The sequence below is a fragment of the Stegostoma tigrinum genome, chromosome 16 (genome assembly GCF_030684315.1).
Source record: "Stegostoma tigrinum isolate sSteTig4 chromosome 16, sSteTig4.hap1, whole genome shotgun sequence".
In the NCBI taxonomy this organism is placed as follows: Eukaryota; Metazoa; Chordata; class Chondrichthyes; order Orectolobiformes; family Stegostomatidae; genus Stegostoma; species Stegostoma tigrinum.
In genome coordinates, this window is record NC_081369.1 from 42726674 (window position 1) to 42753378 (window position 26705).

At 41.6% G+C, this 26705-nt stretch overlaps 1 protein-coding gene across 1 annotated transcript in view; it reads right to left on the reverse strand.

Moving 5' to 3' along the window:
- LOC125459774 (golgin subfamily A member 4) overlaps nt 1–26705 on the reverse strand; it is a 709733-nt gene that overhangs the window by 150931 nt on the left and 532097 nt on the right. The window contains exons 26-29 of the mRNA XM_048546606.2: nt 25883–26005; nt 8162–8288; nt 5820–5977; nt 4225–4471 (exon numbers count right to left, since the gene is read on the reverse strand). Of these exons, the coding sequence (XP_048402563.2) occupies nt 4225–4471; nt 5820–5977; nt 8162–8288; nt 25883–26005 (655 nt within the window). The remainder of the gene's footprint in view (nt 1–4224; nt 4472–5819; nt 5978–8161; nt 8289–25882; nt 26006–26705) is intronic.

A 26705-nucleotide genomic window follows, 5' to 3' on the forward strand; every position in this document is an offset into this window, starting at 1 on the left:
TGGATGATAAAATGGGAAAATGTGAAGTAATCCATTGCAGCAGGACGAATAAAATGTATATTAGCTAAATATTGAAAGATTACAGAGCTTTGAGATGCAGATAGATCTAGGTGTTTAAGATCACTAATTTCACAGATGACACAGAAATTGGAGGTGTGATAAGCAGCAACAGGAAAGCCTTAAATGATAGGATGATATAGACAGTCTGGTCAAGTGGGCTGAAGAATGAAAAATGGAATTTAATCCTGAAAAGTGTATCAGGGAATACTAGCAAGGCTAGTAATGGTAAGACCTGAGGAGGTACAGAGCATCAGAAGGATCTTGGTGTGCATGATAATAGATCCTTGAAGGTAGCAGGACATGTAGCTGAGGTAGTTAAGAAAGCATGTGAGATACCTGCCTTTATTAGTCGGGGCATTGAATATCAGATTTGGCAGTGGTGGGAGCACAGCACAGCAGAGTGAATCTGGGGTAAACAGCGGCAGGAACTACCAGATAAATGCCTGAGGAGTGGGGTCAGTCAGAATGGGATTGAGGACAGTCAGAGTGGTGGCAGTGGGAGTGGAACTTAATCCAGAGTTGGAGCTCTGGGGCAGACTTCTCAACTCAAAAAATGCCGTAGGGTTGGCTGCTCAGGAACCAGGTCTAGAGACTAAGTGAGTCGTGTCAAGGGGGAGATAGTGTATAAAGTACTTACTTTTGTTGTTGCAGTTTTTAAGGATTAGAAAGCAAGAGTAAGAAAGCTGATTTTGGTGAGTAGCGGGTAAGGATGTGTAATTGGTTCCTAGTTTATTGTATATAGTTGATAAGGTTCACAATGGCAGGAGAACATAGTCCCATGGAAGTCTCTGCCAGCAATATGTGGGAAATCTGGGACACTTCCAGTGTCCATGATGACAATGTATTTGGGAATTGTGTTCAGCTGCAGCTCCTGATTTGCTGCATGGGCTGTCTGGGGATATGGATGGACTCACTATGGAGCATCCATGATGCTGAGAATGTCATGGATTGCACATTTAGCAACCTGACCATGCCACCAGTAAGGGCTACACAGACAGAAAGGAGTTGGATGACCGCCTGGAAGGCTATAAGCATGGGCAGGCAGTGCAGAAGTCCCATGTAGCCATTTCCCTCTCAGGCAGGTACACTGTTTTCGATACTTTAGGGAGGCATGGCCTTTCAAGGGAAGGCAGCAGCAGCAGCCAGATCAATAGGCATTTCTGTGGCCACAAGTGAAACTCCAGGATGGTGTCTTACCTTCCTGGTGCCAGGGATGTCACCGAGCATACACAGGGTATTCTGAAGGGAAAGGGTGAACAGCCAGAGGTTGTGGTTCATTTTGGCACTAATGACATAGGCAGAAAGCAGGATGAGGTCCTGCAAAGTGAATTAGTAGGAACTTGAAAAGCAGGACTTTTGGGGGTTTCTAATCTCAGAATTACTCTCTGTGCCTCATGCTAGTGAGGCCAGAATAAGCAAGATAATACAGTTGAGTATATGGCCAAAGGGCTGGTGTAGGAGGGAGGAATTCAGATGTTTGGATCATTACGATCTCTTCCAGGGCAGGTGAGACCTGTACAAGAAGGATGAGTTGCATTATAAAGCAAGGAATATAATAGATAAGGCAGTTGGATTTAAAGCCTGGCTTAGCACATGGGGCTATGATATAATAGCCATTACAAAAACTTGGTTCAGAGTAAGGCGGGACTGGCATTCAGCGTCAGATGTTTTGGGCATGAAAGAGAGGGATACAAAAGGGGGAGGAATTGCATTATTGAGTAAGGAGTATGTTTTTGCTGCACTAAGAGAGGATATCCTGGAGGGATCATCCAGCAAGGCCATATGTAGAACTCAGGAATAGAAAGGTGCTGTCACTAACATGACATTATATAAGCAGTCACCCCAATAACTAGCAGGAGATGGAGGAACAGATATGTAAGGAGATCACTGAAAGATGTAAACACAAACGGGTCACATAGTGGGTGATTTTAACCTTCCCAGTATTCAGTGGGACACCCTTAGTGCGAGGGGCTTAGATGGAGCAGAATTTGTTAGGTGCATCCAGGAGGGCTTCTTGAAACAACATCCAGACAGTCCAACTAGGGGAGTGGCCATATTAGGCCTTGTATTAGGGAATGAGTTGACCAGGTGATTAAAGTTTCAGTGGGGGAGCATTTCAGCAACAGTGATCTTAATTCCATAAGTTTTAAGATAGTTCTGGAAAAGACTAAGATTGTCCGGGGGTAAAAGTGCTAACATGGCAAAAGGCTAAAAAAAAACAGTGCTCAGCAGGTATTGGAAAATCTGGATTGGGGCAGCTATTTGAATACAAATCCACATCTGACATGTGAGAGTCTTTTAAAAGCCACTTGACCAGAATTTAAGACCAGCATGAAAGTTAAGAATGGTAAGATCTGGGAACCTTTGATAGTGAGAGATGTTGCCAGTTTAATTAAAAAGGAAAAGAAAGCATATGCAAGATCTAGGAAACAGAAATCAAACAAGGCTCTTAAGGAGTATAAAGGAAACAGAGAAGAACTTAAAAAGAAAGGAAACATCTTTGGCAAGTAGGATTAAGGAAAATCCCAAAGGATTTCATGTGTAGATTAGGGGCAAGAGGGTAACGAGGGAAAGGGTAGAGACAAGGATTGAAGAGGGAATTTATAAGTGGAGCAAGTGGAAGTGGGTGATGTCTTTAATGAGTGTTTCACATCGGCATTCACCAAGGAGAAAGATATGGACTGTAAGTTTAGAGAGGGGTTTGTTGACTTGAAATTCTGAGAAGCCTTGGCGCTTAGATGTGGAGAGGACGTTTTCTTTTATAGGATGATTAAGTACTAGGGGTCGCATTTTAAAAAATAAGGAGTCACCCACCTAAAATGGAAATTAGATGAAATTTTTCAATTTAGAGAGTTATGGATCTTTGGAACTCTCTTCCTGAAAAGGGAGTGGATGCAGAGTCCTTGAAATTTTTTATGGGAAAGGAAGATAGATTTTGTTAATTATCATAGTAGGTGAGAAGGTGGATTTGAGATGACAATTAGGTCAGCCATGGCCTTAGTGAATGGCAAAAAACAGCTTGAGGGGCTGAAAGGCCTACTCATTCTTTTGATATCTATATTCATATGTTCAAAGGAGTAAAATCACTGCAAATGGTGGAGACAAACTAAGAGTGAATAAAGGTTTGACCAAAAGTGAGCAAGGTGAAGAGGTAACAAGACTTAGGATTTGAATATCATATATTAGAGCTTACCAGAAAAGAGACAAATTCTGTTGAACATAGCTGAACTGGTTTGAGAGTGCAACAGTTGTGAAATCATGGCTAATTGAATACTAAGAGTCAAACTAGAATTCTATTAGAATAGGAGTGCTGGGAAAATCATTTGAGGAATGGAAAGGTTGAGTTGGGTTTTATCAGTAAGGGGTGATTTTGAATAATACTGCTGATGATCAGAAGACAGAAGGAATGTACCTGGGACTAGGCAGAAGAGGCGATGTGGTGGGTTGCAGAGAATCATGTATATGCAGCTCAGAGACTGAAGAGGGAAGGTCAGTTAGGATAGTCAATTCAGGTAGAAAAAACTAAATAAAGAATGGGAAAGAAAGACTGAATTAAGATGTAGAGCTAGAAAGTAAAAGTTAAAAGATTAAATTAAAAACTTATGGAATAAATCTTGTCATTTCTTAAGGCTAATTCATGATGCCAGAAAGGTACTTCTGCAATACTGAAGACTTCCCACATTGTTAAAAGGTTGAGTAGATTGCAATGACTTGACTTTTTGTGCTTAGTCTAATCTGCTCTACGTACAATGTCAACCAGTACTGGAATTTCACACTGTTCACTGCATTTGAATGAACCCTCTTAGATAGCATCTCCTGGATTTTTGTGCTTAACTGTATATGTGTGGTCAGTGAAAGGTGTGGTCTAATTTTCACAGCAAAATCTACAGTATTAGCTATGCAGTGAGATACCAGGTGTCTCACCACCTTTCACATTTGAGGTTACCTCAATGAAACAGAAAAAATAATGAAAAGCATACAAGCATAACCTTGAGCAAGTTAAAATATATGGAAAAATCATCAGGGAACGTGAGGTTATATATGAATAATCAGTTGCTTTCATTAAAAAAATCAACTGGAAAATAAGGGTATGCTCTTGTTGTAGCAATAAGGCATTGGAAATCATGTACTATGGAACATACTAGACCACCAGAGCATGCTTACCAAATTCTCTGCAGTTTTTGTTGCTGTTTTGTAGATCCTGGTTCAACTGTTCTATCTCGGCCTTAAGGGATATGTTTTCATTTTCTTTTTGCTGCTTCTCTTTTTCCAGTCTCTGAAGATCCATCTCTAGGCCTTTCACCACAGTGCCTTGCTTTTCAATTTCTGTTACCTTCCCTTTGATACTATCACGAGCCTGAAGCAGATCTGTTTCAGATTTCCTCAAGAGGTCATCTCTCTTCTGTATTGCCTTTGGAGGAAATCATGCAGAGTATGTAGAATGCAAATTCACTTCTAAGGGCATTATTTAAGTGGTCCAAAAACCTATGCTTAATCACTTGGATCAGAAGTTGATCATGCCCATCAAAAGCTGCATTAAAGCTTAAATCAGACAAATCAAAGTGGTTTTACAGCTTCAAACAACACATCAACTTCAGAACAGTGTTAAAAATAAATTTTCAGCCATGTTATGAAATTACAGATCTAACTGAAGGCCCTGAAACATGAACCAGCCGCTATGTGTAATTTACTATATAGGGTTTGAAGTTAATACTGGTGTTAAAGTGATCTTAAAACTAAACGTATGCTCTTGGAAAAGCTGTGTACCCACACTGGACTTCACTTTAAATCAGAAGCCAGCGTAAGTAATTGCAAGGCTTACAGTTTGTAAATCACTAACATTTTTTAAAATCAAGTTGCAGACTTCCTGATTTGTGAAGTGGTGTAAACATGAATTGGTTACATTTCACACAACACTGAAATGAACAAAAGTATACCCCTCAAAAGATAATTGCTTGAAATGGATGAAAAAGTTCTTGTAACTAATAATGAATGCCACTATATACCTATGCAATAATTAAACTGCAAAAATAATTCAACTCAATGAATACCATTCAGGTGTAATACTTGAAATGTGCCCATCCAGCTGTATATTAGTTTTTTCTCTTGTCTCAGGCACCTTATGATGTTTTAGTCAGATTTCTGAAATGAAAGTATTACTATGTTGAAGATTTTAACTGTGTTAGGTTATTGTGTATTCTGAGGGTATATATTAAAAATCATCACAGCATCTGTTAATTTTGTTTTACTTAAAAACACCCATTTTATTAAATTTCTAGTTAATTATAAATGAGAAATCTTTAGGACTGCAAATTAGTCACAAATTTGCCTCAAGCTAGTATCAGTTTTGACCAATGTTAATGCTAAATTACTAATGGCTTTTTCCACATCATTAGATAAGCAATCAATTTGCTAGCCAGCAGAGGTTGGATTAAAGTAATTCTCAGAAAAATACAGCACACATTGATAGTGGCTGTAGAGTCCAGAATAAACTGGTATTTCAGAAATTCAACTGTTAACAATACACCAGCATAAACAGAATACTCCCTTCGTTGTTAAGATATAGAGTGGAAATTCTGTCTCTGGGACAAAGACATTTTCAATTACAGCTGTGAATCTCCATACTTTCTTCATGCAGCCAGCATCAATGTTACCATCGATAAAAAATTATGTCAAATCTGTTATTTCAATTTGTTCAATTAGGGCTTTGAAAATATTGATACTATGATAGTATTAGGTTTTCAACTTTAATTGCTCACCTGCTCTCGTTGGTTGTATAGTTTTTGACTGTGGCGTAGGTCATTTTCCAGTTGAATGATCTGCTGTCCCAATTTGGCTGATTCCATTTGGTGTTTTTGAAACTCAGAGGCTATATCAAGTTGAAGACTTTGGACAACCTTCTCTAAGCGGGCTACATCTTTAGGAAAGATTTTAAGTCCAAAATGTTACTGGAATTTATCAAAGAATTTAGTGATATTTAATAATAAATCAGCTGTAGTGTTCCACACTATTGTGACACATACAGGACTGGTAATCAAGGATGGGGCCAAGGATCAATCAGAGGGCTCAACAGAAAAGGGTGATTAAGGATGCTGTCTGTAACATAGATAGCTATAACCTGGCATCCTGAGATTTTGATACCTCATTCTAGACTCCATAACAAAGGAAAACATCCTCCTTTCATCTAGTCCTTCCAGCTCTGTTAGAATTTCAAATGTTTCAAACAAATCCCCTGTCATCCTTCTAAACTTTAGAGTGTTCAGGTCCAATTGAACTAATCTCTCTTTGTGGGACACAGTCCTGCCATACTAGCTATCAGCCTGGTGAACGTCCACTGCACTCTCTCTATGGAACGTATATTCTTTCTTAGGCAGTGAGACAAACCTGCACACAATACTCCAGAGGTGGTGTTAATCAAACCCTGTATGACTGCAATAAAACTTCTCCACCTCTGAACCAAAATCATCTTGCAATGAAGGCCAATAAACCATTTGATTTCTTAATAGGTACCTGACAGACTATTTTTATTATAACAAAGTGTGAAGCTGGATGAACACAGCAGGCCAAGCAGCATCTCAGGAGCACAAAAGCTGACGTTTCGGGCCTAGACCCTTCATCAGAGATGAATGAAGGGTCTAGGCCCAAAACGTCAGCTTTTGTGCTTCTGAGATGCTGCTTGGCCTGCTGTGTTCATCCAGCTTCACACTTTGTTACCTTGGATTCTCCAGCATCTGCAGTTCCCATTATCTCGGTCTATTTTTATTGACTGGTGTACAAAGACACCCAGATCCTTTTGTGCATCCACAATTTATCACCATTTAAGTAATACTCTGCCTTTTTCACACAGAAATGTGTAACTTCACTTTTAGCCACATTGTACTGCATTTGCCATGTGTTTGACGACTCACTCAACTTCTCCAACATACTTTGAAGATTTCTTGCATCCGGCATTAACAAATGGAAGGTCACATGCACCACTTGTCAATATGTACAAGGTATTAAAGGTTATAAGTGAAGAAGCCTTATTGTTTTATGCTCAAAGCTGTTGAAACCAGTAATTGTTGCCATTCTGTGTTTAAATTGGGCTACTCTCCCACCTCTACCACTGGCCCACTTCGATTAATTTATCACCCAAATCACCTCCAAGAAAATAGTAGGTTAGTCCTGTGAAAATTATGAATCACTGACTATTTCCTCAGGGAGAGATTTTGTGTCCTGAAAAGTCCCAACATCTATTTCTAGAACTGATTAAATCTGTCCCTGCTCTGTTAAGTAATTCAAACATTTTCTGTTTCCAAAACGTTATTTTTTAAAGATTAATAAGGTTAGGCAAAGTGGCAAAATAGAAATCACAGTAAGAACGCTGATTTTAATGTTACATGATCAATGGAAAGTGGCAGAGTGAACAGTTAATAATGCACAGGTAAGGTATCAATCAACATTCTGACCATTTATGATATTAGCCTGCAGTGGTTTGCAACTATATTGTAGCACAAATATATGACCCTCCTGCCTGTTTTAAGCAAATCAGTTCTTTATTCCACAACAAGAATAGGCATTCAGTTCAAGCACAACAATTCTGAAGCAATCCTAATTGGGATTCCTACGTAGGTAAGCTGAATGCACTGCTTCGCAGAAGCAGATGTATGGCTGATATGAAGACACAGGTGTGGCTTTGTGGAGAAAGAAGGAACAAGAATGCAAGTTCCTGGGTGACAAGGGAAACATTAGATAAACCTGCTTCAGACTCAGAAATCTCCTCTATAAACTGGGAAAGCAATGTGGAACTGAGTGTTGTGAAAGTGCATTTGGTGGGAGTTGTTCTCCTTCCTCTTGATGCTCAATCTGGACAGGAAGTCAACTGGTAGCATTTAAATACGTCTCAACGAATAAAATTGAACTGATCTCCTGCTGCCCCATCCAGCAGAAAATTAACTCACTAGACAGGTTTTCTGCTAAAAAACTCACTTGGAATTAAAACCTGTTTATAATCTTTCAAATATCTTTCACTCTGTACAACAAAAAAGCAAACAAAGTATGTAAAACAAAAACACAATCAGTTGTAATATTTTCCCTTTCCATTTTATAATAACTACATTACCTTGAATCCTATCATTCTTTTGTTCTGTAACCGTAGTTAACTGTGCATTCATCTTGTGTATCATTCCCTGATAATTATGGATTTCCTGTGCAAACTCAGAACTCTGAGCATTGAGTTGTGCGAGATCCTGGAAGTACAAATGTTAAAATAAACAGATGATTTATTCAGTCATACTATTAAAGCATTATCATGTAAGGCCCCCATAAATGTTGGACAGAAACAATAATTCATCCAGATTAAAAAAATGAAACAAAATACAATTGCAAATTAACGACAGTAATAGGGTACGGATGTACTTATTTCATCCTATGTACTATTGTATAACATGACTATTGTTACAGAGAAATGATGGAGTCAACATCATGCTGACCCATATTATCACAAGTGCCTACTGGCGCATAGCTTGCTTAGGGAAAGACGGGTTATTTATCTATGTGGCAACTATAACTTTGCTTGTAGTAATTGCTTTTGAGGATTTTAACCGTTAAGAATATCTGTTTTACACAGCTGGTTTGGCAATTGAAAGCCATTGGCTACCAAAATGAGAGCCAGTGTACTTCTGGGAATTTGGTAGGTGGTGGTTATAACTGTGATCAGAGATAATGGGAACTGCAGATGCTGGAGAATCCAAGACAACAAAGTGTGAAGCTGGGTGAACACAGCAGGCCAAGCAGCATCTCAGGAGCACAAAAGCTGACGTTTCGGGCCTAGACCCTTCATCAGAGAGATAACTGTCTGGCAGATGGGCACATTAAATCATGGAGTGCTTACTAAATAAGCTAACAAAATGTAGATTATTGATTAACAAACCAAATAAGGTGGTCAGAAATGGACAGAAAGCAAAATGATGTAGCTTAAGTGGACTAAGAAACAAGGCTCAACCTTTAAATAATTTGCCCTTTCTCAGTTGAAAGTTGGGGTGTTAAAATACAAGGTTGAATTGACACATAAATTAACTTTATAGGGGAGATGGTGGGATAGTGGTAATGTCTCTGGACTGGGAATCCAGAGTCCCAAGTTCATTCTCTGGTAACATGGGTTCAAATCTCATCACAGCAACTAATGCAATTTAAATTCAATTAATAAATCTGGAATATAAATCTGGTCACGGTAGTCAACCTTGAAACCAATGTTGTTTGTTGTTAAACCCATCTGCTAAATAAATTCCCTGTAGCTAAGGAAATCGGCTGTCCTAACCCAGCCTAGCATACATGTGACTACAGACCCAAGCAACGGGGTTAACTCTAATTGCCGTCTGCAATCGTCTTAGGTTAAGGTCAATAAATGCTAGCAACACCTATGTTCTAAGACAGAATAAAGAGGAAAACAAAATCTCACAAAGTAATGGCTGAACAGTGTCAGCAGGAGTTATCCTCTATGAACTTTGGATGACTGACATTGTGTGACAAAGGAGTTCAGCTTCTGATCTCTGACCTATTCAGCATTAATGTCTGGATGGAGCATGCTAAAGATTTCACAGGTTTTCAAAGAAATACTTGTGTTAAGTATAGAATATTGCTACATACTTTAATGAAGACCACACCTCTTTTCTGCTTTCACATGACTGGAGCTCAGAAATACAATGCAAAGTTATTGAGTGTCACTAGTATACATTAATCTGAGGTAAATCAATGACAATAAGGAACAATACATATTGAAATATTAAAGCAATTACTTAACACCCTTGACTTAGAATGAGTGAAGAAGCAATTTGCTTTTTACATCTGATTTCAGAAAAATAGAGCAGAAATATTTATTTTAGCAGGTGTATAGTTTATGCTGTCATTTTCTAAGTTATTAAAATTCAGTCTGTGAGAGGCATGAGTTTATGTGCATGCATTTAGCTTGAGAATCTTATATATTGGCATATCAGTAGCTGAAAGTGTCTTGAATCTTGGAGGAATCTTGAAGTATAAACCACTCCATGATTTGTTATTTTAGTACATTCAGAATGCTGCATATTCAAAAGTGTTCTGGATGTGAGTTTGCCTGCTGAGCTGGAAGGTTCGTTTTCAGACGTTTCGTCACCATACTAGGTAACATCATCAGTGAGCCTCCGACGAAGCGCTGGTGTTATGTCCCGCTTTCTATTTATCTGGTTCGGTTTCCTTAGGTTCCCAAGGAAACCTAACCAGATAAATAGAAAGCGGGACATAACACCAGCGCTTCGTCGGAGGCTCACTGATGATGTTACCTAGTCTGGTGACGAAACGTCTGAAAACGAACCTTCCAGCTCAGCGAGCAAACTCACATCCAGAACCTCAACCTGAGCTACAAATCTTCTCAAAACTCGCTATTCAATAGTGTGTAAAAAGCAGCGCTGAAATTGATAATTCAGATCGATGTATTAAATTTGTAGTGTAATGCATGATAATTGGAACAGTTTTGAGTTATATTTGGCAAAACTTCAATGTAGGCCAAATACTCATAACAAAAACAGGCACAAAATAGACATGGTGGCCATGTTAGAGCCATGATATGTATGCTTTTCAGGTACATACATTTGATGCATTATTGCATTGCATGCATTAATTTGAAATTGATGGACTAGTTGACATCTTGACTTGTACGAGTACTCTGCAAGTATATCATTGAGCAAGTGATTTTCGAACGAGCCGAATGCTGTTCCTGGTGACCTACGTTTTTAATGACAGTATGGTACTTGGGTAATAAGGGTGGCAATAAAGGTGGTGCAGTGTTTACTTTGCTTCTTGTCTGGAATACAACAGTTCTTAAATATGAGATTCTCTATTAATGCTGTGTGAGGCTTTTGATGAGGAAATAAACAGAGGGAAGAACATTTTATTTTTGTTAGAAAGGAGCATACCACTCTTCTGCCAGAAGAGCATTATCTGAACTGATTGAACATGAAAACACTGTAATATGTCACAATGGGCATGAGCGAGTGTTGGATACCAGATTCACAATATTTTGTCTGGATGTCAAAGGCTAGGATAACTGAGGCAACTGACACTCTGAGGAGCAGGTCAGACCAGGTTGATGTTGAGCCCCAAACAGATGATGTGATTCTGGAAATGTCACAAGGCAGCAAATGCTGTAAGTTCAGCATGAGGCATGTGTGAAGATGATGGAGATTCCAAAGGGTGACTCCATTCTGGCCCAGATAATCCACCCAGCTATGCCTGCTGTCAATTCCCTCTTGGCAGTGCATCTGGTCTCTTCCATTAAGAGACTTGCTTGCACTTGTGGTAAACTGCAATAGTGGTGGCTCCAGGCAGACCTTTATTTGGAAGAATGGCATAGAATAGTCATCAGAAATGTATATGTATGGATACTTCCCGAGCCCCAACGTCACTATGTCCTCTGTGTGACCTCTACATGATTTTCCAGATGCTGCAGATTCCGTATCATCCTGTTTCTCTGTAAGTGCTTTGCTTTCCATCATATCCTAATTGACCTTGGCCTGTCCATTCTGTAGCACTTGTGTGTATAAAACCAAGCAGGCCACCATGATCTGGGAGATCGTAAATGGGGAAACTCCCCACCAGAAAGGTACCAGCATTTAACTCTTATCTTCAAGAAATTTATGGTCTGGGATTCTTTTTCGGAGTCACAATCATCTCTTTAGTAGTCGCTAAGGACACAATTTCACGGTGGGTGGAGAGGCATTAAAAGCTCAGACACCCTAGAATGCCTGACTATGTCAATGTCAAGGCAGCTTCCAGCGTATTATGCAACACACTTTTACAATTCACTAGGAGTGGCCACATGTCAGATGAACACTATAAACCCAGCAATAATCTCAAGTAATTTCCCTAAATTCGGAATTTGGCTAACTGACAAATAGTTTCCTTTTATCTCTTAACCTTTGCTCTTGAATAGTTGTATTACAATAACTATTTTCCAATATGCAGGAACAGTTAAAAAATCTACAGAGTTTTGAAAGATTATACAACACGTATCCACTATCACTGTAGCCACTTATGGTCATAGAATCGTGGAGATATACAGTGCAGAAACAGAACCTTCAGTCCAACTCATCCGTGCCGATCAGATATCCTGAATAAATTTCTGAAGAAGGGTCCCAAACCAAAAAGTCAGCTTTCCTGCTCCTCTGATGCTGCCTGGCCTGCTGTCTTCCTCCAGTTGCACACTGTGTTATCTCAGACTCCAACATCGGAAGTTCTTACTATCTCTGAATAAATCTAGTCCCATTTGCCAGCATTTGGCCCATATCCCTCTAAACTCTTCCTATTCATTTACCCATCCAGATGCGTTTTAAATGCTGCAATCATACCAGCCTCCACCACTTCCTCTGGTAGCTTATTCCAGACATGCACCACCTGCTGCGTGAAAAAGTTGCCCCTTAGGTCCCTTTTAAATCCTTCCTCTCTCAACTTAAGCCTATGTCATCTAGTTTTGGACTCACCCACCCCAGGGAAAAGACCTTGTCTATTTACCCTACCTGTGCCCCTCATGATTTTACAAACACCTTGAAGTCACCCCTCAGCCTCCGGCACTCCAGGGAAAATAGCCACAGTCTATTCAGTCTTTCCCTACAGCTTAAACCCTCCAATTCTGCCAACATCCTTGCAAATATTTTCTGAACCCTTTCAAGTTTCACAACATTCTTCCTATGGCATTGAGCCCAGAATTGAACACAATATTCCATAAGTGGCCAAACCAATGCCCTGTACAGCCGCAACATGACCTCCCAACTCCTAAACTCAATGCACTGACCAATAAAGGAAAGCATACCATCTCAGTCTCCATCTCAGGCAACCAGCTTGTAACTGATGTCCATTTCAAGCCCACCGACTCCCACAGCTACCTAGAATACACCTCCTCCCACCCACCCTCCTGCAAAAATTCCATCCCCTATTCCCAATTCCTCCGCCTCCGCCGCATCTGCTCCCACGACAAGACATTCCACTCCCGCACATCCCAGATGTCCAAGTTCTTTAAGGACCGCAACTTTCCCCCCACGGTGATCGAGAACGCCCTTGACCGCGTCTCCCGCATTTCCTGCGACACATCCCTCACATCCCGCCCCCGCCACAACCGCCCCAAGAGGATCCCCCTCGTTCTCACACACCACCCTACCAACCTCCGGATACAACGCATTATCCTCCGACACTTCCGCCATTTACAATCCGACCCCACCACCCAAGACATTTTTCCATCCCCTCCCCTGTCTGCTTTCCGGAGAGACCACTCTCTCCGTGACTCCCTTGTTCGCTCCACACTGCCCTCCAACCCCACCACACCCGGCACCTTCCCCTGCAACCGCAGGAAATGCTACACTTGTCCCCACACCTCCTCCCTCACCCCCATGCCAGGCCCCAAGATGACATTCCACATCAAGCAGAGGTTCACCTGCACATCTGCCAATGTGTTATACTGCATCCACTGTACCCGGTGCGGCTTCCTCTACATTGGGGAAACCAAGCGGAGGCTTGGGGACCGCTTTGCAGAACACCTCCGCTCAGTTCGCAAAAAACAACTGCACCTCCCAGTCGCAAACCATTTCCACTCCCCCTCCCATTCTCTGGATGACATGTCCATCATGGGCCTCCTGCACTGCCACAATGATGCCACCCGAAGGTTGCAGGAACAGCAACTCATATTCCGCCTGGGAACCCTGCAGCCTAATGGTATCAATGTGGACTTCACCAGTTTCAAAATCTCCCCTTCCCCTACTGCATCCCTCAACCAGCCCAGTTCGTCCCCTCCCCCCACTGCACCACACAACCAGCCCAGCTCTTCCCCCCCACCCACTGCATCCCAAAACCAGTCCAACCTGTCTCTGCCTCCCTAACCGGTTCTTCCTCTCACCCATCCCTTCCTCCCACCCCAAGCCGCACCCCCCGCTACCTACTAACCTCATCCCACCTCTTTGACCTGTCCGTCTTCCCTGGACTGACCTATCCCCTCCCTACCTCCCCACCTACACTCTCTCCACCTATCTTCTTTACTCTCCATCTTCGGTCCGCCTCCCCCTCTCTCCCTATTTATTCCAGTTCCCTCCCCCCATCCCCCTCTCTGATGAAGGGTCTAGGCCCGAAACGTCAGCTTTTGTGCTCCTGAGATGCTGCTTGGCCTGCTGTGTTCATCCAGCCTCACATTTTATTATCAAGGAAAGCATACCAAATGCCTTCTTCACGATCCAATCTCCCTGGGATTTCACTTTTAAGGAACTATGAACCCACACTCTAAGATCGTTTTTTTCAGCAACATTCCCCAGGACCTTACCATTAAGTGTAAGTCCTGGATTGGACAAGGATGATTCTCAGGGATCCTCACTTGCCTTTTTAGCACTCACTCACTTTGAGCCCCACAGCATTTCTGCTTACTTTGCCCATTTGCACTTTGCTCCCTCAGTCAGAGCTAACAGACTGAGAGTACTTCTGTCTTGCCTTGCCATGATAGCAGATGCAAGGCCAGGCAGCTTGTCATGATTGCCAGCACTCCATAGTTAAGGAGACAGACATGTTGCTGTTTAGAACCGTGCTGTGTCAATGACGCATCTGCATCATGTGCCAGCTATGTACATGCCAAACATACTGCCTGTACATCAACCAAGATCTAAGAAGGAAGTCCTCAAGTCCAGACCCTACTGGCAGTGGATCCCAGCACCGTAGGTCAAGGACAGTGGCCGAAATAAATCCAGGGGCTTGGGCATGGTTAGTTGGCCATTCCAAGCAGTCAGTCAGGTTTCTCTCATCATAGGAGGTCAGAAGCCAAATGTCAGGTGCCTGACCACCTGTCTTTGCCCTTTTTGTCTTGTCAGCTATTGTCTCCTAGAATGAAACAAAGGAAGAGATTCAGTCAGAAGGAAGTGGCTGGCAAAATGTTTGTAATAGTGCAGATGAAGGAATAGGTGATGAGGTATGCTAAGTAAGTGAGTAGGAATGCAGACACCATGCAGGGTTATTTGTCTAGGGAAATTGGGTCGGTGAATCAGAGTGAGGCTCCATACAGAGGGTTTTGCTCTAACGCATGTTCTGGCAATGCGAATTGGCTATGATGTGACTGACGAATAAAGGAATGCTATTCCTAAAACATGAACTTGTGTTGGCTACAATGCGATTCTACTGGAGTGCAGAGGAGTACGCTTCAAAATGACATGATGGTTTTTCAGGCTTTCTCCTGAGCATGTGCGATCTTAGCACTGAAATAGTCTCCATGTTGGCATCACATGATCATTGCACTTTCTGTGAGAGGTATAGTGCTACGTTTTTAATGCAAATTCTGCCATGTTACTCACAGAAGTGCAAGGACAAAGTGGCAAGAATGAGAACAAGAAGCACCTTGGTGATAAAATTGGGGGTGATGAATATAAAAGAAAGGCTATAACACTGGAAGAGGAGCTTGCTGATTTTAAAGTTTATTATTTAAGAAACACATTTAAGAGATTGACAGTAACCACTGAGGGGGATAAGGACACTGTTCTTCAATTTAGAAAGAGCTTTAACATCAAGAATGCAATTGACATACTGTAGAGGCCTGGGGTGGTTTCAGAAAGGACTGCTTGCTTGCAGTTTAGTGGAAACTTTTCCCAGATTTTTCCAAGATTTTAAAACTTTTGATCTGTCAGAGGAGCTCCTGAGAAGCAAAGAACATGTGTTTATCTTGCAAAGCAAGTTGGATTTGAAGAAATGGAGAGTGGGGATGTTGAAGAGCTGCTTGATCCCACTGTGAAGACCTCTCTATAGCTGATCTACAGCGATTAGTCGCTAACGGGGAAGTGGAAGCTGGAGATGAAGAAGAAGTCCAGCACCATGAGAGCTTTCCACTTTTGTTTTGTTTTCTATCCTGAGGGAAACTGAGAAGCAGTTGAAGCTCTGAGAAGGGCAGTTCATGGAATAATACCTGACTTGGCACCCTATGAACAGCTTCTTCATGAAAGAAGAAAAAGAGCAAAGCAGCAAAAACTGGATGCCTTTTTTAAGCCAAATCCGAGGAAACAGTCAGAAGGCAATAAATCACGTTCATCCACTTCTAGATTAACTATTTTTCACCCTCACTCTGCAGCCACAACTCCATCTGAAGGTGATGATGATGATGATGATGGTGACGACAACCCTCAGCTGCTGCATTGCATTGTTGGGCAGGAACGCAACTATAATTTTATAGCAGAACCCACACTGTACTGCATACATGCTATCATGGGAGTGGTGAAGCATGGGACTTAGGGAAGTTGAGTGCAATAGCAGAGATAGAGTAAATGTGGGTAGCAGAAGGAGCATAATGGTACTTACCCTAGTGGAGTGGAGAAGGTAAATGACCTTCTTCTTTCACTGTTGTCTGTTCCTCCAGGCTGTGATGACTACACTGACCCTGATGGCAACACTGGACTAGGTTGACAAGGTGCCATGGCCTCCGCTACTTGTCTTTGGAGAAGAGAATGATCCTCCACTGCATTACTCCATAGATCAGGACCTCAAGGTGCCTGCTTGTAAAGCACGGGACTAATTTCTCCTCATCTGCCATATCTGGGGCAAATGTCACAAACATTGCTGGGCAGGTTAAAACTGTCAGCATGTGCCTGACGCACAAGGGCCTTTTAACTATGTTGCTGGTACCAGGAATCTCATGATGTCCCAATAGTGATGAGTACTTTTGACTGGACAGTGAGAGAATTGGAGTAACAATGGATGAGTGGGATACCATATGAATGTGGTACATAGTTAATGAGGCATGTTTGGGATGATAGCAGGAGAAAACTCACTGGCCTCACAGATAAAAACCCTCCATGAAAGTTTACAAAAATGACAATTAGCCGATTTTGGTAGGATTAAGCTTCAGGTATCTGAGAATTTTTCAAAGTTTTCTATAGCGAATAGTTGTTCAATGTCTCCTCCATTTCCTTGCTTTTATAATCAATTCTCAGATCCACTCACTAGAGGACTAACACATACTTTAGTTACTCTTTCTCCATTTACATATTTGCAGGAAGTTTTACCATTTGTTTATATTTGTTTAGATAGCTTTCTCTCATACTGAATTTTCTTCCTTTATTGAGTCATTCTTTGCTGGTTCTTAATATTGACTTACCAGTAATCTTTTCAGATTTGAACAGTTTTTAATCAATTTGATCCTATTTTCCATTTCCTTATTTAGGCAGAATTGGTGTGGCCTTCTTTCTCACTGAGGTAAATCTTTGCTGAGCATTGTTAAGGATTTCCTGAAATACTGTTTAATATGGTTCACTTTAGCTAGCTTCACTTCTGCCTAAACACGTTTTTAATTACTGCATTCAAGTTTAAAACAGTAGTCTTAGACCCAAACTTCTCCCCTTCAAATTGGTTGTGAAATTTTATAATATTTATGATCACTGTCACTTTGAAGCTACTTTACAATGAGGATATTGATTAATTGTGTCTCATTGTTCAATATCAGGTCTAAAATATGTAGCTTTCAGTTGGATTTAGAATGTATTACTCTAAATGATTATCCTGAATACACTATATGCACTAATTTTCTAGGTTACCTCGATCAATCTGATTAATCCACATGCAGATTAAAGTCATCCAAAATGATTCCAATTCTTTTTTTACATGCCCAATTTACTTATTTTTGTATATTCTGTTCCATAGTTGGGAGGGCCGAAAACTACTTCCACAAATGAACCCTTGCCTTTCCTATTTCTTATCTCTGTGCAAACTGATTTTACAGCTTTGTCTTTCAAACTAAGTTCAACTGTCTCTCTGATATGAATGACATATCTAAGCTAACCAGAGCTGCCCAGTACCTTTTACTATATTATCTTTAAGAAATATCAAATGTCCTAAAATATTCAGGTCTCCTCCTCTTTCATCCTATTAGATATAATGGCTGTCAGGTCATATCTCTTCACTATCTTTGTTGATCTGTATCTATACATTGTAGCTTCTTGTCAGCATTATGGCCTGCTCAAAATTCTCTCTGAGGTGTGTTGAGTGGACAATGCACATGGTGGGTGTTCTGCCAGTCTTAAGGGCTACTCTCCCAACTGCTTCCTTCAACCACCCTATCAGTTCCTTTCAATGGAACCAACTGCCTGTAGATAGATGACACTAAATGCTCAAATCCAAAACCATGGCACCTGAGCTCCTAGTGTGAAATGCTCCATTTACACTACTCAGCACTCTCTGTCATATCATGTTATCTTGTTTGAACATAGCTAAGTGTAGCACTGACCTGAACTGCTGAACTCCTTGCCTCTTTGCCATGCTAACATAACTGCTGGGTGCACTGATGATGTGTGACCCCAGTCTATAACTACAAATTGGAATGGGCCAGTAAAATATCAATCCATTTTCACCTAAACGGCAAGAGGTGAGTGACTGCATTTGACATCATAGCAGTGCTTGACCAAATGTGGCATAAGGAATTTTAGCAAAGATCAAGTCAATGGGAGTTTGTCACATTAGTGTCCCTCCATTACTAGGTCAGAAATGGTGATGAGCATTCATCAGTGAAGAATGCTCAGACATTTGTTACTCCTCAGATATTGAAGCAGGCCATGTTCAAATGCAGCAAAATTTGGAAAATGTTCATATTTGTGCCAACAATTAGGACTGGGTAATAAATGCTGGTCCAGCTGATAAAGTCCACATTCTCTGAATGAATGAAAGAAAAATTCTTATTTTCAACACCATGCGCTGTTTTCACAAGAATTACAGGATATTCTTTCTAAATGAGTTCCAAGTGTAATAATGTCAAAACCCTATTTTGACAGTGCCCAAAGAATTTTATGCACTCCACCCTCTCCCTGCTTCCAAGGGGATCCTCAAAGGGTGCAGAAAAATTATGGCCACAGTGACAGAGAAAGTGAAAAAATTGTTTTATGAACTGTATGCTGTGCACAGGTCTGTTAATGGGTTTTGATAAATTTTGCCATTCCACAAGTAAAAGAGTTTACTCGTTTCATAAAATGTTTAGAATGGCATCATATAAATGTGTGAAAATAAACACTGTTCTTCAGAAAATTCAGTTAGCTGGACAGGCATGTTATTCCATAATATTCAAAGTTGATAAAGCAATAAGAATATACCAAACTTAACAAGGGATAATGAATAATTTGCAATGCTAAGATTATCATGTAGAGAACTATTTGCAGGCACTGTCACATGCCACTCGATATGTGGTTCAGTTGCTAACAATAAATTGTTTGCTTAAAGTAAAACCACCAACTTACTTTGAAAGATTTGAAATCCTGGGATCTACACATGAACACCCAGATCCCATTCATATCTTTCATAAATTGGAATAATCATTTATATTTAAAAGCAATAAATCTTGTTAAATTTAAACAATGTTCAAATTGTAAAGAAGTAACCAAATGCAAAACAACTAATTTTCAATTATGAATCTCTTAGAAAAGTCTTAACATTTTCTGTAATCTTACTTAGACTTATTTCTTAGACGTCAATCATTTACATAACATGTAACTCTGACTGAAACTCAGCCTCTCATTTATAAGGGGTGCTAAATACCAATTACAATCCTAGAAAGGAAACAATCCACTTAGTAGAATAGAGGTGAAGGGGGTGATATGTAAGACCCATAAGAGAAGCATAAAAAGTAGTTTTCAGCAGTGAGAAACAAAAATGAATCAAAATTGGGGTAAGGTAAGACTTTCATTAAATTGTGCAATACAACCTTGAAATGTAAATACCTTGACTGGGTTAAGGCAAGCTTGGTACCCAATTAGTGATACTAAGCACAAACAGCAAATACAGACTGCAGCCACGATACTGCCATTGCTACCTTTAGGAGGAGGAAGGGCATTGCCTTGGAAGGCCACCAATCTCACCACAAACAAAAGTAGCCAAACAGTCAAAACGAAAACCACTACGCAAACTATAAAAAGGTCATGCAATTTTCTGCTTCAAAACAGAAGCTATACTTTTCCCTGTTTTGAACCTGATGTCTGTGCATTGCAGACTGAGATAACAAGGTATAGAGCTGGATGAACACAGCAGGCCAAGCAGCATCAGAAGAGCAGGAAGGCTGACGTTTTGGGCCTAGCTCCTTCATCAGAAATTTCTGAAGAAGGGTCGAGGCCCGAAATGTCAGCCTTCCTGCTCCTCTGATGCTGCTTGGCCTGCTGTGTTCATCCAGTTCTACACCTTGTTATCTCAGATTCTCGGGTATCTGCAGTTCCTACTATCTCTGAAACATACAGACTGTTCAGCTTTGGCTATTTATGAATTGAAAATTGCCTTCTTATTCTCCCCAGCCCGTTAACAAGCTTCTCATGGAGCTTAACAGGTCCTTAAATAGAGAGAAATGGAAGCCCTGAACTCCCCCCATTTTAAATATTGTGTTGTGTAGACGAGGCAGCACAACGCAGCTCTGCCCTCTCGGATTGTGAGTTTGAAATCGCACCAACAGCCAGAGCTGCCTCAACTGGCAAATATATATCAAACACCACGAACAGTAACAAATAAAGACTGGGAATCCATTAAAAATAAGAAATTATTTGTGATAACTCAGAAGAAGCAGTGGCAGCAATTTCTTTCAGTCTAAAACCTACACTGGGCTTCTGCCATGATAAATGATATTGCTGATTTTTCTTTTGCTACTATTACTTCTTCCCTGTGCCATAAGTGTGAATACACTTCAAAATGGATGGATTCATGTAATATTTATAATCTAGATTGCACTCAGCTACATAGATTTTATAATTGAAAAGGAATTGACGTGCAGATCTTCATTTAGAGCTCTTTGTAAAGTCTGGCACATTAGGAATGACATGTATATTGCTTTTGAAATTCTGCTAAGATATTCTGGAGCACAAACACTTAACGTATTTTTTGATGTCATTCTTGTTGCTATTTTATGTTAATATTCCAACCTATGTGGCTTCCATTAAAGTTACTGGAGATTAAGGTTAGGGGCTGAACAGACCCCTTCCAGGGGCTGAGGGGAGCTCTTGATGCCCTGCACCAAGCGACCAGCCGAGATCGACCTGCAGCTCTCCGACTACAAGGGGACCCTGTCTCAGAGGCTGGAGCATTTCTAGCCGGAGCTCTGAGGGAAAGGGTCATCGCATCCAAAACGTTATCTCGGTACTTTTTCTTCACAGATGCTGAGCATTTTCAGCAACTTGTGTTTGCATTTCTACCCGGAGGTGGGTTTGTGGAGAGACACCATGGGAAGGGAATGGGTGTGGGGTTTGATGGGGCAGTCACAGAGACTGTCGAGAGAGAGAGAGAGGCAACCCCTGTGTCCGGGTTTGGAAAATCTCCGGCAGTGCTTCATTTCTCTCTCAGCCGAAGGCGCTGCGTGCTTTGGTTTCCTTTGCTCTTGTACTCTCTCCCCCTGTGAATAAAGCCAGAGTGAGAGAGAGAGAGAGTTTGTGGTGGGAGAGAGAAAAGGGACAGAAAGATGGAAATAAAGGAGCATGACAAGGGAGTGAAATTAGGGCCAGCAGAGGTGAGAGAGGGGGAGAGAATCAGAGTGAGGGAGGAAGAGTGATAAAACACAAACAAAAGAGAATGGGAGGTAACGAGGCGTTCATGAGCATGAAACAGCAGGACATGCAGCATCAGAGGCCAGGGAAGCTGATGTCAGCCTGTCTGCTGTGTTCATCTCCCTTCCTCCGTTCCCCCCCTCCTCCTGCCCCTTTGCCCCCCTCCTCCTGCTGCCCCTTTGCCCCCCCGCCCCCTCGTCCTCCTGCCCCTTTGCCCCCACTCCTCCTCCTGCCCCTTTGCCCCCCTCCTCCTCCTGCCCCTTTGCCCCCCTCCTCCTCCTGCCCCTTTGCCCCCCTCCTCCTCCTGCCCCTTGCCCCCCTCCTCCTCCTGCCCCTTGCCCCCCCTCCTCCTCCTGCCCCTTTGCCCCCCCTTCCTCTTGCTCCCTCCATTCATCCATTCCTTCTTCCAGTCAGTCCTCGCTCCCTCCCTCCCTCGCTCCCTCCCACCAGCCATCCATTCCTCCCTCCCTCGCTCCCTCTAGTCAGTCAAAACAACTAAGAAAATTACAGCACAGGAACAGGTCCTTCAGCCCTCCAAGCCTGCGCCGATCAAGATCCTCTGTCTCACCTGTCACCTATTTTCTCACGGTCTGTGTCCATTTGCTCCCTGCCCATCCACGTGCCTGTCCAAATATATCTTAAAAGACGCTAACGTGTCTGCGTCTCCCACCTCCGCTGGCAACACGTTCCAGGTGCCCACCAACCTCTGTGTAAAGAACTTTCCATGCATATGTCCCTTAAACTTTGCTCCTCTCACTTTGAACTCATGACCCCTCGTAATTGAGTCCTCCACTCTGGGGGTAAAAAGCTTTTTGCTGTTCACCCTGTCTATACCCTCATGATTTTGTTGACCTCAATCAGGTCCCCCCCAATCTCCATCTTTCTCATGAAAATAATCCTAGTCTACTCAACCTCTCTTCATGGCGAGCACCCTCCATACAAGGCAGCATCCTGGTGAACCTCCTCTGCACCCTCTCCAAAGCATCCACATCCTTTTGGTAATGTGGCGACTGGAACTGTGCACAGTAGTCCAAATGTGGCCAAACCAAAGTCCGATACAACTGCAACATGACCTTGGCAAGTCTTGTACTCAATACCCCATCCAATGAAGGAAAGCATGCCATATGCCTTCGAGACCACCCTATTGACCTGCGTTGTCACCTTCAGGGAACAATGGACCTGAACACCCAGATCTCTCTGTTCATCAATTTTCCCCAAGACTTTTCCATTTACTGTATAGTTCGTCCTTGAATTTGATCTTCCAAAATGCATCACCTCGCATTTGCCCGGATTGAACTCCATCTGCCATTTATCTGCCCAACTCTCCAGTCTACCTATGTTCTGCTGTAACCTCTGATAGTCCCCTTCACTATCGGCTTCTCCATTCCTCCCTTGTAGTGCGATTAGGCAAGACTAAGGAGGCATAGAATGGGTTAGCAAAATGCAGGGCAATGGGGACAATTGAATTGTGGAGCTGGTTTAAGGAGCAGATATTGCGTGTCCTTGATAGGTACGTCCCTGTCAGGCAGGGAGGAAGCGATCAGCTAAGGGAACTGTGGTTTACTAAAAAAATTGTATCTCTTGTTAAGCAGAAGAGGGAGGCTGATGTGACGATGAGACCAGATGGTTCACATGAGGTGATGGAGAGCTACAGATTCGTTAGGAAGGATTTAAAGAGAGAGTTAAGAAGAGCAAGGAGGGTACACGAGCAGACACTGGCAGGTAAATAAAGGAGACCCCGAAAGCTTTCGATAGGTATGTGAGGAATAAGAGGATGACTTGGGTAGGCATAGGGCCAGTCAAAGACAGAAGTGGGAAGTTGTGTGTGGACGCTGTGGAGATTGGAGAGGTGCTAAATTAATGTTTCTCATCTGTTTTCACTGAGGGACAGGAGAATATTGTAGAGGAGGTGACTGAGTTAGAGGCTACTAGAATTGAAAGGGTTAAGGTTAGTAAGGAGGAAGTGTCATCAATTCCACAACGTGTGACGGTAGGTAAAGCCCCTGGGCCTGATAGGATTTTTCCGAGGATTGTCTGGGATGCTAGGGAGGAGGTGGTGGAGCCTTTGGCCTTGATCTTGGAGTCCTCATTATCTACAGGTTTCGTACCAGAGGAGTGGAGGATTGCAAATGTTGTGCCCTTGTTCAAGAGGGGTAGTAGGAATGACCCAGGCAATTATAGACCTGTGAGCCTTAGGTGTGTTGCAGGAAAAATTTTGGAAAGGATTATAAGAGACAGGATTTATAATCATCCAACAAGCAACAACTTGATTGGAGATAGTCAGCATGGATTCGTCAAGGGCAGGTCGTGTCTCACAAACCTCATTGAGTTTTTTGAGAAGGTGACCAAACATGTGGATGAGGGTCGGGCAGTTGGCGTGGTGTACATGGACTTCAGTAAAGTCTTTGATAAGTTTCCCCATGGTAGGCTCTCGGAGAAAATACAGAGGCTCGGGATTGAGGGAGATTTAGCCATTTGGATTAGAAACTGGCTTTCGGTAAGAAGGCAACAAGTGGTGGTTGATGGAAAATATTCAGCCTGGAGTCCGGTTACGCGTGGTGTGCCTCAAGGATCTGTTTTGTGACCACTGCTGTTTGTCATTTGTATAAATGACTTGGATGCAGGAATTGGTGGATGGGTTTGTGAGTTTGCAGATGACACTAAAGTCGGTGGAGTGGTGGACAGTGTGGAAGAATGTTGCAGGTTGCAGGGAGACTTGGATAAACTGCAGAATTGTCCCGAAATTTGGCAAATGGAGATTAATATGGATAAATGTGAGATGATTCACTTTGGGAGGAATAATAGGAAGGCAGAACACCGGGTCAACGGAAAGATTATTGGCAGTGTAGATGAGCAGAGGGATCTTGGTGTCCATCTACATAGATTCCTGAAAATTGCCACCCAGGTTGATAGTGCTGTTCAGAAGTCTGATGGTGTTTTAGGTTTCATTGGTAGAGGGATTGAGTTGCGGAGACGTGATGTCATGCTGCAACTCTACAAAACGCTAGTGCGGCCTCAGGTGGAATATTGCGTGGTCGCTCCATTACAGGAAGGATGTGGAATCGTTGGAACAGGTGCAGAGGAGATTTACCAGAATGTTGCCTGGTCTGGAGCGAAGGTCTCATGAAGAAAGGCTGAGGAACTTGGGTCTCTTCTCATTGGAGAGAAGGAGGCTCAGGGGGATTTAATAGAGATATACAAGATGGTCAGTGGATTAGATAGGGTGCACAGTGAGAGTCTTTTTCCGAGGATGATGACTTCAGCTTGTACAAGGGGGTGCAGCTACACATTGAGGGGTGATGGATTTAAGACAGATGTCAGAGGCAGGTTCTTTACTCAGAGAGTGGTAAGGGCGTGGAATGCCCTGCCTGCCAATGAAGTTAACTCAGCCACATGAGGGGCATTTAAACAGCCCTTGGATCAGCATATGTTTGACAATAGGATAGTGCAGGGGAATGGGCTTCGATTAGTTCACAGGTCGGCGCAACATGGAGGGCCGAAGGGCCTGTTCTGCGTTGTGTTCTTCTATGTTCTATGTAATAATGAAGGATCGTAATAATGTTGAAATAAGGTTGTAGATAAACAGTTTATGATTTAAGGAGTGTGATTTGTACATAATGACTAATTCATTTTTGAGTTTGGATTTCAAACTTTTGTGACAGGGTTTAATAATTAACCGGGTTAGTCTTTTCAGAACCAAGATTTTAAAACCAGTGTCAATCAGCAGATAATTCGAAGGCCTCTTTGAGTTAATGCAAGTTTGTTTTTGCTGTGGGATTTATGACAGGAGGAAAAAAAACAGCATCAGATTAGCAAAAGCTAGGATGAGCAAGTTTTTTTTTATTTAGTTAAAAAGCTTTTGAGAACTGTTCATAGGAGACTTGACTTAAGTCAGATGTAAAAATAGCTTTTCTCAGAAAAAGTAGTTCGCTCAGAGCAGTTAAGAGAATAAGTTACCTCAAGGAAAAAAAAACTTACCAGCTTACAGGACAGGAACTGAGTGGTGAAAAGCCACTAAGTCAAAGTACAGATTGCATAGGGAATGAGAATTTCTCTTTCTTGACTAACTGTAAATCATGTTGGAGAGTAAATGGGGCTTTATTTTGCCATGTGTTTTGAAATCTTTCAAAATGTGTTATACTTAATATTACAATTTCTCAAACAGATGAGTGGTTTTGTATTCTGTTTTACATATTATAAGTTACGAGGAGTTCTTCTTTTAGAGCTCATGATGTACAAAACAATGTCAAACAAGCTTTACTCTACAATGGATGAGAAAAATAAATAAATTTTCATACTTTCTTTAATTGTTCAAGTTGAGCAGTCTGGAGATTGTAATCTGTATCAGAATGGCTGTGTGTGGCTTTGTAGGAAGCAAAATCTGTTTGGAGTTTTACAAGCGACTCTTCCCATTCAGTAGCCTGGAATGAAAATAGCTTCATTTAAGAAAGAGAAAACACTTGCAATTTGGCATTGGAAGCATAAAGTAGCTTAAAAAGCGATTATATGTACCTTTTTTTCATTTATTTTGATTTGTTGCTAATATTTTTACTAAAATCTTTTGCAGTATCCCTCCGATGCATCTGGTTGGTGCAGTCTCAAAAAAGGTGCACATACATTTCTTTAATTTGTTCATAGGGTACGGGCATTGCTGGTTAGGTAAGCACTTATTGCATATTCATAATTGATCAAAGGGCAATTAAGAGTGAATCACATTGCTTTGGGTATGGAGTTTTATGTAGGCCACACCAAACAAGATTACCAAATTTCATTCCTTACAGAATATCAACAAATCAGTTTGATTTTTATATAAGATTCAACTGTGATTGCATGGTTACCATTAGAATAGATTTTTATTGAATTTGAATTTCACCATCTACCATGATGGGATTCAAACGCACGTCTCGACCATATTAGCCTGGGCTTCCGGATTACTAACTCAGTGCCATCTCCTCGACACCACTACCTTCTTTGAGGCATATAATTAAAGACATGTATAGCCTCTAATTATGCATGGCTAATGAAAAAAAATAAGAACACAAATATGCCTTGGAAGAAATTTGTTCTCAGTACATTTTTCCAGGCGTGTAACTCCATATATGATTACAATTTAATTACTTT